At 39.0% G+C, this 13,600-nt stretch overlaps 2 protein-coding genes and 1 long non-coding RNA gene across 8 annotated transcripts; 1 reads left to right on the top strand and 2 right to left on the bottom strand.

Moving 5' to 3' along the window:
- Positions 1 to 1,138: 1,138 nt before the first annotated feature.
- On the bottom strand, positions 1,139 to 3,113 carry LOC135497958 (uncharacterized). Its single transcript, XR_010448980.1, has 2 exons — positions 3,020 to 3,113; positions 1,139 to 2,406 (listed from the first exon to the last, which is right to left on the bottom strand). It is a non-coding gene; the product is annotated as an uncharacterized LOC135497958 (long non-coding RNA).
- Positions 3,114 to 3,965: 852 nt separating this feature from the next.
- LOC135492602 (uncharacterized) lies at positions 3,966 to 10,115 on the bottom strand. 5 transcript variants are annotated; one of them, XM_064779161.1, is made up of 8 exons: positions 9,998 to 10,115; positions 9,160 to 9,280; positions 7,243 to 7,311; positions 7,022 to 7,058; positions 6,079 to 6,222; positions 4,995 to 5,136; positions 4,665 to 4,771; positions 3,966 to 4,461 (listed from the first exon to the last, which is right to left on the bottom strand). In XM_064779161.1, the coding sequence occupies exons 3-8, from the start codon at positions 7,258 to 7,260 to the stop codon at positions 4,436 to 4,438; spliced, it is 474 nt and encodes a 157-aa protein (XP_064635231.1). In that variant the 5' UTR covers positions 7,261 to 7,311; positions 9,160 to 9,280; positions 9,998 to 10,115; the 3' UTR covers positions 3,966 to 4,435. The 5 variants fall into 5 exon arrangements, with proteins under 5 accessions (XP_064635231.1, XP_064635248.1, XP_064635240.1 ...); XM_064779178.1 differs by having other exon boundaries at positions 7,243 to 7,308; XM_064779170.1 differs by having other exon boundaries at positions 9,160 to 9,224.
- Positions 6,817 to 13,561, top strand: LOC135492634 (calmodulin-A-like). Of its 2 annotated transcripts, XM_064779206.1 has the most exons (6): positions 6,817 to 6,933; positions 8,050 to 8,149; positions 9,752 to 9,782; positions 10,749 to 10,892; positions 11,788 to 12,030; positions 12,414 to 13,561. In XM_064779206.1, the coding sequence occupies exons 2-6, from the start codon at positions 8,144 to 8,146 to the stop codon at positions 12,440 to 12,442; spliced, it is 453 nt and encodes a 150-aa protein (XP_064635276.1). In that variant the 5' UTR covers positions 6,817 to 6,933; positions 8,050 to 8,143; the 3' UTR covers positions 12,443 to 13,561. The 2 variants fall into 2 exon arrangements, with proteins under 2 accessions (XP_064635276.1, XP_064635266.1); XM_064779196.1 differs by lacking the exon at positions 6,817 to 6,933 and having other exon boundaries at positions 7,707 to 8,149.
- The last annotated feature ends 39 nt before the right edge of the window (positions 13,562 to 13,600 follow it).

Below are 13,600 nucleotides of genomic sequence, written 5' to 3'. Positions count from 1 at the left end.
TTTTTGTCCTCAATCAGCCAAGCTACAGACGAACATCCACTGGATTCTACATGATAGCCTTAGCTATATGCGACCTACACTTGGTGACAAATTGTCTGATCCATCATTATCTGCGAAGAAATTTCGGTCCGATTGTCGTCAACGCGCCATTCTGTCATTCTCTCATGTTTTTCTTGTTCTTTGGTAACTTTCTAGCTGGGTAATTTTATTAATGACGATTGATAGAATGATTGCAGTGATATTTCCCTTTAAAGCTAAAGTTATCTGTACGAAGTTCCGAGCGAAGATTGCAGTGACGATTTGTACCCTGCTAAACGTAGCACGGTGTGTCCCTTGTGCTGTGTGGGGCGTACCAAAGTTTCTTGAAAAGTTCGACTACTGGTCGTGCGACCTCGCGCTCGACCCTGAATACTACAATTTTTTTTATCTTCAGGATTTAGTCATTGACCAATGGTTGCTGTTTATTATTCTATTTACCGCAAATCTAGGAATATTGTTAGGCGTAGCTCGCAGTAGCACAAAACGAAAGCAAATGCTTCATAGCAAGCAGACGGACAAATCTGGAGCAAAGGAAGCATCCCTTACGGCCATGCTATTGACAAACACCTTTGCATTTCTCGTATTCAACATTCCTTATCAAGCAGACTACTTCTTTTGGACTTACATCTTCCCTGGAGAACCAAGTTATTTTGAATTTCAACTCCGAATAATGTGTTGGAACACCACATATGTTTTTAGATATTTAAACCCTGCTATTAACTTTTATATATATTGCTTGAGTTCAAGTAAATTTAAAAAAGAATCGTTCAATATCATCTTAAGGAGAAAGTGAAGCAAGAAATAGAGACAAGTCTAGGGGATTAATGATTTTATAATTGTGGCGTTCAGTCAGTTTTGGGGTCGTCATACATAATCAGCCTTGAAAAGGATTTACTCCGATTCGCAAACGAAACCTTCCAAGTAAGCTTACTGATATTTGCCACGTAATCACCTCAGTAAGCATAATGAAGAACTACACTCCACAGAAAGGACTCATCGAAAATTCTTGCGCCTTTTTAGTGCACCTCGTAGCCTATTGGTTAGAATCGAGTGTCACATCATATGCGTAGGGTTTATCGAAAAAAATGTGTTAACAAGGTTACCAATTAAAGACAAATTTATTTCATTCGCTCATGCATAACTAATCGTGGTGATTTCTTTTGCAGTTCTTCAAGCAGGCAGCAGGGGTGACAGCGTACCCCTCACCCCTCCAGTTTGCCAGACTAACTGCGAATACGACAACGAAAATAAGTTATGCATGAGCGATGTCGCGTATAAATAAAACCATTGTGTCCTTCATCTGACACCGTAGTAAAGTATTTGTACAAAGAATTCCAGGTTCCCGCTTATGTGGATCATATAGGTTAATAAAGGCTTATATGGATCATGATAGCAGCAAATGAAACTGCAGCCCTAAAGCTCAAATATGCCCATCCCAGCACATGGGCATGGCAATGATTATAACAACACTGCCATGTGAGGCCCGTATATTCGTGATTGATATTTATTTTATTAGTTCTTCCGGTCCAGGGACGTTTCCAATATCATATGGCGTTTAGAAGTAATTTGCCTTGCCGCAATGTTAAAATACAGTGCCATCTCCATTGACTTACAAACGCTCGAGATGTACACGGCGATGTACACATTCACCCTGGAGAATCAATTCCCCAGCGAACCCGTACAAAAAATGTGACATGATGATATTGGCAAAAACATACATACTGTATACTGAAATAGTACAAAAGCAAGTGATAACACGGTCTATCTAGTACCCCAATAAATTCCCGTTTCATGTATATTGTTTTATCATACATCCACTCGTAGCTGTGGTAACCTCATCAACACCGATGTCATACCCTCCTTTGAGATATTTACAATTTACGACCTAATGCCTGGACATATTCTCTGTGATGGCTTGTAGGGTTGTCGCGGGACACTGCGCTTCTACTTCCCATAACACAGACATCTTAAGCAATTGATACAAATTTGTCGTTTCTAGGATCACAGGAGGCATACGAATCCCATGATTTTGTTCTCGATGAGTTGGTCACCACTACTGTTGCTGTCATAGATAACACTATGATACTTTTTACTATTTTTTCTTCGAATTTTCTTCACGTAACGGTAAAGGAGAACAGTTCAAACACATGAACAGCCCATCGCGTCGGTTAAAATGTGCTGCTGGTGCTTCGAAGGACAATCGGGATAGACATCCTAATCCTTATGCTGGTTCTGCCCAAAACGTAGGGTGCGAACAGCAAGTAGAATCATGAAGAGAGTAACAAGTGCCAAAAAGATGTTGAAGAGTGTCATTTCAAACGAAATGCCTGTTTGGAAAAGTGCTTCTTCAGCCATCTTGACAGTACCCTGAAAAATGTTTAAGACACTGTATTAGCCCGAAAAACCAGGTGCGCATATGCATAATGTCTTCACCTATATGAGTGGATGGGTAAATTAAAGGCGTGTAGCAGTGGCGGATACATAAATTTAGGAAGGGGGGGGGGGGCGCAGCCTAATCTTGAGAGCCCCGATGGTGTGATCTTGAAAACGATGGAAGGGGTTGGGTGGAGTGCGGCCCTCCCTTAGATAAATTTGAAATTTCGGTGCCAGATAGGCGTTTTCGGGCATCTTAGGGCTAGCATTAGTTAGCTTCTTTAGGGAGAGACGCCGTGAAGAAAATCGTTGTTCATCGTCGAAAGGGAAGGGGTATCTGCCCCCCTCCCTCACTATATCCGCCTTGGTGTAGTTCGTTGTGAATAATATCAAAGGTTCTTTCAGACCCTGTCATGTCAGTTTTGATCCCGGAGAAAAGAAGCGGACAATTTCAAATTCAAGATAAGTTTTCAACGACAGAGGAAGGTCTTTGGGGGTGACAGCAGCAGCTATCGAAGGCATGAAATCTAGCGTCTCTTATAGCAAGATTTGTTTTCTCTATTTCTGTCGAAATTCGATTAAAATAAAAACGCCTATACTAACTTACCTAAGACGCAGAATTTGTCCTATACATGTATGACCACCAGAAATGATGTGTTATTAAGAATGTTAATCGCGAGTGATTTCCATTCTGTTTTCAAATGTCAACAACTCTAAAGATAACCCAGTAGCCTGACACTTTCAAAGATCGTAAAGCACAGCGCCACCATTTTAACGATTTAATGATATTAATAATAATGATAATAATAATAAAAATGGTAATTATGTATGTAATACGTTCGCCTGGTTGTTCACAACAAGCTGGTCGCCAGCTGAAAGTTATCTGAGCGTTAACATTAACTTAGCGTTAAGTCAAATGGGCTTACCTGAATGAGATAGCGCCAAGTTAACTCAAGTGTTATAGTGACTCGCGACGCCCTGGATATTAATCATAACGGTGCTGCACATTGTATCCTAGGCAGACACGTGTCATGTTTTATTGCACGATCATGTGTATTTCTTATTCTCCGTTGGCAACATGGAAACAAAATTTACAGATGTACCTGCCTTTAAAAATTTGGTAAATGCTCACTAATTGCAAAATAAATGAATTAGTGCAGAAGGTACTCCGACGAGAGTTGGTCACCAAACAAACAGAGTCAAGTTTTCATGAACTATGTGGTCATTGATTTGCTGTACATCATGCGAGAAATCTCAATAGCCTGTGCATGTATACGTTGTCACGCAAGTGCATGTCCCGACCGGTATCGCCACGTACCAGTGACCGTATGGCCTACTCCACTGGCTTTGATTAGATCATACATAAAATTAGATTTATGGACTTGATCCAATATCAAATCAATGGTCAATACTCCAATTATAGGAAATAATTCTCAAAGCCCCATGCCATGAATCGGTGATGCTAAACGTAAAGCCAACTGTCTCGAGAAAAGGGGCAGCTCAAAAACCTTTATTTCTAAGCGTGTATAACAAACAAAAGACTGTGATGAAAATTCGCGTTATTCATTTTGAGGTTGGTGAAGACTTTATTTTACAATTGAAAAAAAAATGTACACGATTATATACGAATATAGACAAAGATGGACGATCATGGAATGCTACAAGCTCCGGACGACTCTGTTATACATGTATACATGTACGTTGTGCAATACATTATACAAGTATTTGGACCCTGAAAAGTGAAAATCAGTTAGAGTAACTAGACTATGTAAGTTGAACAGCTGTGTGAACGCATTGGCAGCAAAATCCGATACGGGCAACCTTAGATATTCCATCTTGGCAATATTCCGTGCTTTGACGATGAAGGGTCGCCCGATGGCTGACAAATCGACTTACAAGGTGCCAATATTGAGTAGCAATAAGCTACAATTTTGAATCCGGCATTTTAATAATATCAAAGGGGTAAATAATTGTCCATAAAATATTTAGGCGTTTATTTAGATCCAGTAACAGGAACTGTCCACTAAGATTTCATCAGGTTATAAAACTCTGAAATTAAAAAAGAAAAATATTTCAGGAAGATATGTGGTTTGAAATTTCAAAAAGAGATGAATATTCCATACTTCGTTTGGAATATAATGCGTGGTGTTGCCTTGATATCAACAAGGCCTTTAGTTCACGGTGTCTAGTTATACTTTAGAATACCATATTCTATAGGGCCTCCATGGAGATTTCTTGGAGATGTCTCGTACCTTCAAAGCTTACTTGACCGTTACCATCATCATCTACCTCGGCAATCAGTTCGTCCACTTCCTCATCAGATAGTTCAAGTTCACCTTTCATTTTGTCCAGAATGTGTCTGCAAGTAAGGCGATGCAATTTAGCCATTTTAGTGATTTTTTGTGGCTTTCGCCAATAACCCTCATATGCTAAAACAAAAATGGCAAATGCATATACTTTTTTATTGAAAAACCAAGGCATTTCGTAATCTGCCAATTCAAAACTTGTTAATTTTTTTTCATGGTTATTTGCGAATCGCGAAGATTTAGGGGTTTGAAATTATCTTCAAACTTTTATCGCACCTTAGATATTCACATGGAATGTAACCTTTGTTTTTCTTATCCAACACCCTAAACAAATCCTTGTACCAAGTCTCTTCGAACTTTTCTCGCATTTTCTCCAGCATCAGCGGAAGGAATTCGTCGAAGTCTATTGTCCCACTACCTGCAAAATGAGGTCTCGTGTAAAAGGTTTCTGTTAGAGAACTTTTTTCAAAGTAAGGCTTCAGTAAAAAAATCGGGATATAGTAATAATGATTTAGACGCTCTAAAATTAACACAAAGAAAAAAAATGTATACACATATGTATGTTATTGGGGCATACAATATATGTCCAAGTGTTGAATTCATTCTCACCGGCATTTTAATTTTTTTTCTTATTATATTGGATTATGGTTCGTTATAACATATAATTTACATGCATAAATTTCATGTACTATATTTGATTTCAAACTGAGAATGTTACATTTTAAAAAATAAGATGAGGCATAATATCGGTATGATATCATAATATTGCGACACATATTTATTTCATCATTAGCAAAGTGTTAGCTGACGTAAATAAAACAATGTTAGATTATGGAAGTGAATAACGAACAAAGACTGGGACATGTCATACACGTCATACCTACCTGTTTCGAGTTCCTCTATAGTTCCTGAGTGAAAAATATTAATATGCAATTTTAACATGTTTGATCACTGTCTGGAGTGTTTGAAAGCTCTTTAGAACCTTTTAGAGTGCAGACTCCACGCGGTTGAAAAATATTGCTATGCATTTTAGCATATTGAGACTAGCAATACAGGCTACTGGACAACGGGTTCGATATACACGAGATGTTTGTTGTAGCCAGACAGCAATGTGCTACTTGTCTAACGATATAAATCCAGTAATGTTGTGTCAAAAATGATCACTTGCTATCAAACTTAGATACGTCTGGCGGCATATGGAAAAAATAAGCGATAACTCCCTGCTTCAAAAAGGCCATCGGGCGCAATCACTTCCGAAATGGAAGTAATGCTGCCGGATGACAGCCAACCATCAAAATCGATATAATGCCTGCAATGTAGTTTTATTCAGGCATTCTCATGCAAAAAAACTGTTACTCACCATCGCTATCCACCTCTGCAATCAATTCCCGAAGTTCAACATGCCTCAGGTTGTGCCCAAAGTTCCTCATGACGTCTCCAAGCCGTTTTGTAGAGATATACCCCTTTTTGTCTTCATCGTATGCATCGAATGAGCTGCGTATGCCTTAACATAGGAAAAGGAAGGAGGTAAGTTGACAGTTTTCTACCTTTGATCGCTTCTTTTGATCAAACAAAACACCATCAACGCATTGATATTATATTAACTCAGGTTCAGTTCAGAGCATGCATGCAAGTGATATTACCGGGCCTGCCAACTCTTGCATGCACCGACGTTAGGACTGGAGAAGGCCAATAACAAAAAAATTAATGGCAGGAATGGCTTAGCTTAGAGTAACCAGGGTTTAGAAATTAGTAGTATGCAGTAGTTTTTTTAAAAATTGTTCATTTTGAGATATCAGCAGTGAAAAATGATATTAAACGACAATTACGTGACTAGGGTATTGTATGCAATAATTGTATGATCAGGTGTCAAACTTCTAAGCTGAAATTAGAAGCAGTGCCTTTTCCTGTTCCCAAGTATGTACTTAAATGATGCTAAAACATAGAAAATGATCTACTAAAACACTGATAGCATCTCCTTCATTAATGACTAATTTCTTTTAAATGATGTTAATGGTGTTTCATTGTTCTAATAATAGAGTTCAAAATCAATGAAGATTAGGATTAGCTTGTATAGTGTATATGAGATGCTCTGGTGCGGTGGTGATGAGGAGATCACTTCATTACCCATGCATGGCATTCGGTGCAGTTTCGAAAGTTACAGGATTACACAGTAGTTCTTTGGAAAGGAACTGTCGGTGTTGGGATTAAGACGGTGAGGCTCTGTGGTAGGCCTATGTTCTTAGATGTTTTCTTCTTTCGTTATTGAGTTGATAATTAAGCTGCATCTAGGCTATACTTACTGCTTATCATTTCATCGGTAACTTTTAATTCAAATTCCTGTAACAAAAATATCCTTATTAAATCTTCCTATGCAATACTATGGCTGTGTAATCTAAGCGCTTAGGGAGTCATCTTATCATTCATTAATTAGATAATACACAATATTTCCTTTTCTATGTTAAAAAATAAGAGGACGAGTTCATTACTATTGTTTATTTCAGCTTTTTCAAACCAACCTTACCCCATTCTCGTCCGCCATTTCTGTCCTTCGAGTGTTCAATATGCTTCAGTCAGTGTACGTCGATTCCTGCTGAAAAGATCGATTTCATAATTCGATGTACATTGATGATGCACATTTTGATAAGAGACTATATTCTTTGACTAACGTTTCATGTAAATGGAGCCTTCGTTCAATCATAAAGATATAACAAATGAGAAAGGTTCACTTGGCTTAAAAAAGCAACAACTAAATAACGTACGGCGGGCTGGTGAATGTTATTGAAAAGCCTTGGGAATTCCGCCTCAAAGAGCACGTACATGTAAGTTGTGTTAAAAAATAAAACAATAAGAGCCCACGTTATTTTTCATATTTTCGAGATAAAAATGATTTGTCTTTTCTGACTAATGAATTGTATTCGATCGTTCTTCAAAATGAACGAGGGATAGACACTGAAACATGCTAAGGCATGACTTTTAATTCGATTTCTTGCTGGGCATGATCATGATGATAGAGTTCAAAAGATGCGTTATGCACTAACTCACTCGGCGTGGGTGAGCAATGCAAGTACGATGAGGCCTATCAGCAGCGTGGTGCAATGCAGTGAGAGGGATCGTAGCAGATTGGCTAGGTAACCGAACCCGCCATCGGACACCATCCGGAAAAGCATGCTTTGTGCTGCAGGTAGATCAGGGTAAAATCCATCACCAAGGCGTTTATCAAACGTCAATTGAGGAACCACCAGGCCATATTATCGAAAGTCTGGGTAATGGAAGTAGGCTGCTGTGTAGAAGTGAAAGAATTGAAATTCTGACTCCTGGACTTTTTTAGGTGGAAGATTTGTTTTTTGTGAGACGTTGTGATATATCGTATTACTGACGTTACCGGAAAGACCTCGAGGGGAATACCGACTCGATTGGCGACAATGGTGGTAAGTGGACTACATTGTTTATCGTAGAATCTTAAAAGTTAAAGTAAGGTTTTAATTGGGTTACCTTTTAATCACTGACAGATAAAGTTGCAGTGGGATACATCTAGGTTGATAATTGCCTAACTCAATTAACGAAGTTCAGTTTATGAATAAAATGCAGTTTCCTTTGTTGTGAAAAATGACATACCGGTATCTGCTGTACATTTCTAATGGATATTGGAATGGTAGTTCCTAAAGTATAGCTAGAAATATCATTCATCAGGTGTCTTTCCCTCCAAGATTTATCGCCATACCATGCTTGCGTGCGGGCCGCCAATAAAGTGGTCAGAGGCCTACCTCTCATGACCCTGCAGCAGCAGCAGCATATCGGCACCAAGCCTGCCGTACCTGTTCCTCAATGACCTCCAAGGGTTGGAATTAATGCCTTTGCCTTGCAAGCTAATAACAAGTCGGAGAATATTGAGTTAGGCCTACCTTTCGTTACTGATATGCTTTAAACTAACACACAACATTCGAACACGACCTATGAGGAACATTAAATTGAAGGGGGTTTATTGTAGCCTACTGATGTACATGTATCTACAGTACTGATAGTTGACATGACTAAACCTGACATGGCTGGTACTGGCTGATACTGCAGCTGATATGGCTTCCAGTATCATCGATTGGATGATACTGATTCCCTTTACGAGAAGCTACGAAAATTGAAGTGCACCTGGTGTATATGAGACATGACATATATTAAACAGACTCCAAACATCACTCCAACAACAAATTATTTAAAGTATCATCAGTGACACACCGAGCATGATTAATTACATGGTATATTTATACGCTGATGTGTGAAGTTATTCAGGATCAATCATAACTTTAAAGTTACCCAAGGGACTATTCAGTGCAAGAATACCACAGACGTTATTGTCGAGGTTGCTTTTCCGCACTTGAGAAGTGATAAAAGCATATGGTGCCTGAATAAAAAATCAGGGCTATCTGAGAAAACGCATACTCACTAAAATTCTTCTCAAATATGGTGAAGCAGCTTCGACAGGTGGTTGCAATGGCCACAACGACGACCCTAGGTTTACATCAAGGAAGTGATTGATTAGGCTGTGTCTTATCGATCGGTGTCAACTGTTAAGTGTTGACGAAGAGTAAAGACCTTACTAACTGACAAACATCTCATACGCGTATAACGTCACAAAATATCAATGATCTTGACTTAGGTTAATTGGGTTAATTATTCCATTGGCATTGCACGAACATGCAATGTTGGGGCAAATGGACGCAACGGTTAATGCATAAGCTTGAACATACTATCAATTTTGTAGCATCTTCACTGATGCTGCCTTATGACGGATGAGATTTAGTCGGCATGGCCTCGAGGACAAATTCCGTCAAACAGCTCTGTGATGTCAAATAATTATGAATGCATGTAATACCCATGCAGAAGAGTAAAATTCTTGTTAACTCACAATCACACTTCGCGAGAGCCAGATGATAAAGGACGTTGAAGATAACCATTCTATGTCTAAATGGCTATACTATCTGCTTCAGATAGTCCACGTGTGTCAATACTTATGTACCAAGATATTTCTCTTGCAGGACCACGCATTGACGGACGAACAGATAGCCGGTAAGTGGATATTTGTCTTCAATCATCCTCAAGGCAATTTTTTCTCGTTTAAAATCATTACAAATTTCATATCAATCTTATCGGGATTTTTACTTAGGTGAGATATCTATTCGAGATTACAACATCAGCGCTTCTCTACTCTGGGGTCTGGGAGCCATAATGTGATACAAAGCGCAAACAAAAATAAAGCACTGAACTGGTGTTTTAAAACTTACCTCCTGTTCAGGGGAAATCCTTTACTTTTAAAATTGTCCGAGATCTTTATTAAGTGACCACGGAATTTCGGGACAACATAGCATATGGTATATACCCTAATGAAGACTGCACAAGCCCCAGGTCACTAACAATATATACATTAGAAGCTAATTTTTCTATTGGGCCTTTGTCCATAGAGTTATGTACACAGCGGGTTGTGTATCAGTGTGAAACCATATTCCAAAGGCCTACATGCAATACCAGTGTAGAAATGGTTCCTCGTTTGGTAAAGGAAATATTTCACTGTACGTAGTTCACTTTAGATATGTGAGAACGAGCGACCATTTTAAACCGGTGAAGAAGAAAGAACCACATGTATGAGATCTCAATTCTTTGCTCGGCTCTACACTTAACAGTGATAGCGTCTCGTTAAATAATAAGATACTCCTTTAACGTATGATTATGTGGTTGTGTTTCCAAGCCAACGACTATAAGATGACATTTCATGGATATGTTTTGTGAATGGAAGACTCTTTTAAAAAATTTTAACAAACAAACAAACGACCGATCTGGTTGCTGCCTTGTCTCCAATTTTACTTGATTGCCCATCTGAAAACGAAAGACCCTGCTTGTACTTTGATTTACCAGTCAGTTTATGAAATGAATCTCATGCATACCTACATGTAGCTAAGGGTAGATTATCAAAATTTGCCAAAATGCCATGTCGTAACCAACATTTTTACTGATCGCCCTGTGCCCACCTCTTTCCAGAATTTAAAGAAGCGTTCTCGCTCTTCGACAAGGATGACGACGGCACCATTACGACGAGTGAGCTGGGTACAGTGATGAGGTCACTAGGACAGAACCCAACGGAGAATGAACTGCAAGATATGATCAACGAGGTGGACGCCGACGGTAGGTCACAAGAACACATTTTACACGATGATGATTTCATCAAGAGAGTGCATGGCAGGAAGATTCGTTCTTCATCATCTTCAGTTTTTTGCTATTTTCTTGGCGGCAGCCTTGGGTCCAAGGTAAATACGCTGAAAAAAATCTGGGTCCAATGGCAACAGAAAGCAAAAAGCGTTACAAGTATGCGTAAGGTTCAGGTCGTACGCTTCGGTATCCTGCTTATAGCAATACTACTTGCATGGCATTAGTACTACTTTACATGCAGGTAATGTATGATATTTTCTGTGTCTTAGTTCCACACTAGGTAGACGCATAGCCTTGATATTCACTTACACTAAGTACTTCCTGTTGAGGTACATGTTCCACCTTAAACAAGGGTTAATTACAGGGATAACATTGACTTTTCTTGGCTTTTCGTAGTGAGAAGAGCTTAATTTTTTTCCCCAAAAAGTTGAGTACGGTGGAATCCCGGTCGGCAACCACCCCGCTATGACGACCAAGAATGGTCCCGAATGGTTTCCTCTCTAATTACCATTGCCCAGTCCAAACATTTTTTTCACTTGTTTTTTTTCTGCTCAAAAGGAAGCAACATCATCAGTCCCAAACATTTTTGAAATTTTGTTGCTAATACCCTACCCTGCCCTGCACAGAAATACGTGCGTATCATGTAACGATTTAATTCGTTTTGATACCTGTATAGTAGATGATACGTGAGATCCTGAAGGTACGAATCCCGGGTATGAATCAAACAAATACACTACTAGAAAAAACACGAGGGAAACGTCTTCTCTTTTTACAGTTAACCTTTTGAGGAGATAACAAGTTGTATGGATAAGAAGTAGGCTAGTTTGAAAAAAGGCCCACACTTGAATATAATTTTAAATGTTTTTTGCAGGCAATGGCACAATAGATTTTGAAGAATTTCTCTCGATGATGGCCAAGAAGATGAAGGATACGGACAGTGAAGAAGAATTACGAGAGGCATTCCGGGTCTTTGATAAGGATGGCAATGGCTTCATTAGCGCTGCAGAGTTACGGCACGTTATGACCAACCTGGGAGAGAAGCTGACGGATGAGGAGGTGGACGAGATGATCAAAGAGGCAGATTTAGATGGAGACGGCATGGTCAATTATGAAGGTGAGCATTGCGGGACATCCCACTGCCGCCACCAACGCCATCGTGCGGGGCCCCAGCCTGGTCTAGGGCAGTCGAAAGTATCGTTTGCTGGTAGTTTTGTATTGTGTCTTCCCTGTCTGGTTGGTAATGTATGATGGTATATGTATCTAAGTAATTTATTAATATCATTAGTCTCATGAACAAGTCTGGTTCACCCTTTGTTGATTCATTCTAACTAGCTTGGTGTACGACTATAGATGTACATTGTATGATGTGTCTATTCTAGTTCATTAAAAGAGCACGTACTCGTTATGAGGATATACAATAGAATCTACGCAGGTGCGCTCTGTAGTACCATTACCTTTAACTTGTACGACATTCATACGATTTTCATCCTCTTTCAGAATTTGTGACGATGATGACAGCAAAATGAACAGAATACATTACTTTCCTGTAAAGTCTTTCGAATCATGCACTTGAGCTATGATTGTTTTTTTCGCAATGGGAGGAACGGCATGATTACAATAATCCGATATTCGGAGTTCGACATCTCGGTTTTCAAACGAAACGTCTTAGGCGGAGTTACCTCTTGGTCAGCGTCGTGCGAAAGAAATCTGGCCATTTTGGATTTGATTATCTAAGTAGCGACAATGGCTTTCCCTTCTGACGTAGTGTCTCGCATCAATGGCGACGTATGCAAGGTTTTGACACATATATAGTGTTTTTGTAAATATTCACATGATATCCATCAAAGTCCTTCTCTTTTTTCGGATTAGCATTTAAAAAATTCTACCTTTTCGTGAGTTCCAGTTAAAATAGATTCTGGTCCTACAATCATAACAGTTGCAGCTAACTCCACTGTCTGCGTGAGCAACATGACTAATATCGTTGGTGATCGTTATATTCACCGCACATTACATATTGGCTAGTGGTACTGAAATGCCAACACGAAGAAAATAATATCACATTTAATTTCCACCTATTGTTTTCATATCCATTGCCTTCAGCTTCATCATAATTTGTGCACAATAAAGCAGGTATAGCTTCTTCTCCAAGCATTTTTAAATCTTTGTTTTATCCATAAATATTCTTATGAAGAAATGACAAGAACGATCAGTTTATTCTAATACTAAACAAACGGAATATCTTACGAGTCCCGTTTTCCATTTTACACGAACAAGATAACAACTTGGAACTGCTCCATCTATCCCTCTTTTTAAAACTAGCCATAAACACCAGAGAAGGCATGCTAGTTTCTTGCCGGTGATCACTTCAAATCAAAGTCATCGTATTCCCTGTATTTATTCTACGGACGTTGGTTCTTCTCTGTCGTCGTCAGTGCTTATCGCTATTGTGTCCAAAAGCTCACACACTGTAAGACAGCTTCCACCGATCAGCGTTATTGGTGATCTTGACCGGTGTGAAAAGATGCTACTGCTAAAAATGATGATCGCGTAATTTCGCAGCAAATCATGATACATACATGTATATATATACGATAGTAATTGGTACATTTCAGTAAATGTATACACATATGCAAATAAATGTAATTCAGTGTGATACTAATTACTCCATTTAATATGATGCTTTA

This window comes from Lineus longissimus, chromosome 1, assembly GCF_910592395.1.
Source record: "Lineus longissimus chromosome 1, tnLinLong1.2, whole genome shotgun sequence".
Taxonomy (NCBI): Eukaryota; Metazoa; Nemertea; class Pilidiophora; order Heteronemertea; family Lineidae; genus Lineus; species Lineus longissimus.
Note: the sequence above shows the minus strand (reverse complement) of the source record. Positions and strands in the feature narration are given on the sequence as shown.

Excerpts from the sequence above, each read along its gene's own strand:
- LOC135492602 (XM_064779161.1), bottom strand. Across the intron at positions 5,137-6,078 it reads TGCAGAGGTGGATAGCGATG|GTAGTGGGACAATAGACTTC; the intron begins GTGAGTAACAGT and ends CTCATTTTGCAG. Across the intron at positions 4,772-4,994 it reads ATTCCATGTGAATATCTAAG|ACACATTCTGGACAAAATGA; the intron begins GTGCGATAAAAG and ends CCTTACTTGCAG.
- LOC135492634 (XM_064779206.1), top strand. Across the intron at positions 10,893-11,787 it reads CAACGAGGTGGACGCCGACG|GCAATGGCACAATAGATTTT; the intron begins GTAGGTCACAAG and ends TGTTTTTTGCAG. Across the intron at positions 12,031-12,413 it reads CGGCATGGTCAATTATGAAG|AATTTGTGACGATGATGACA; the intron begins GTGAGCATTGCG and ends ATCCTCTTTCAG.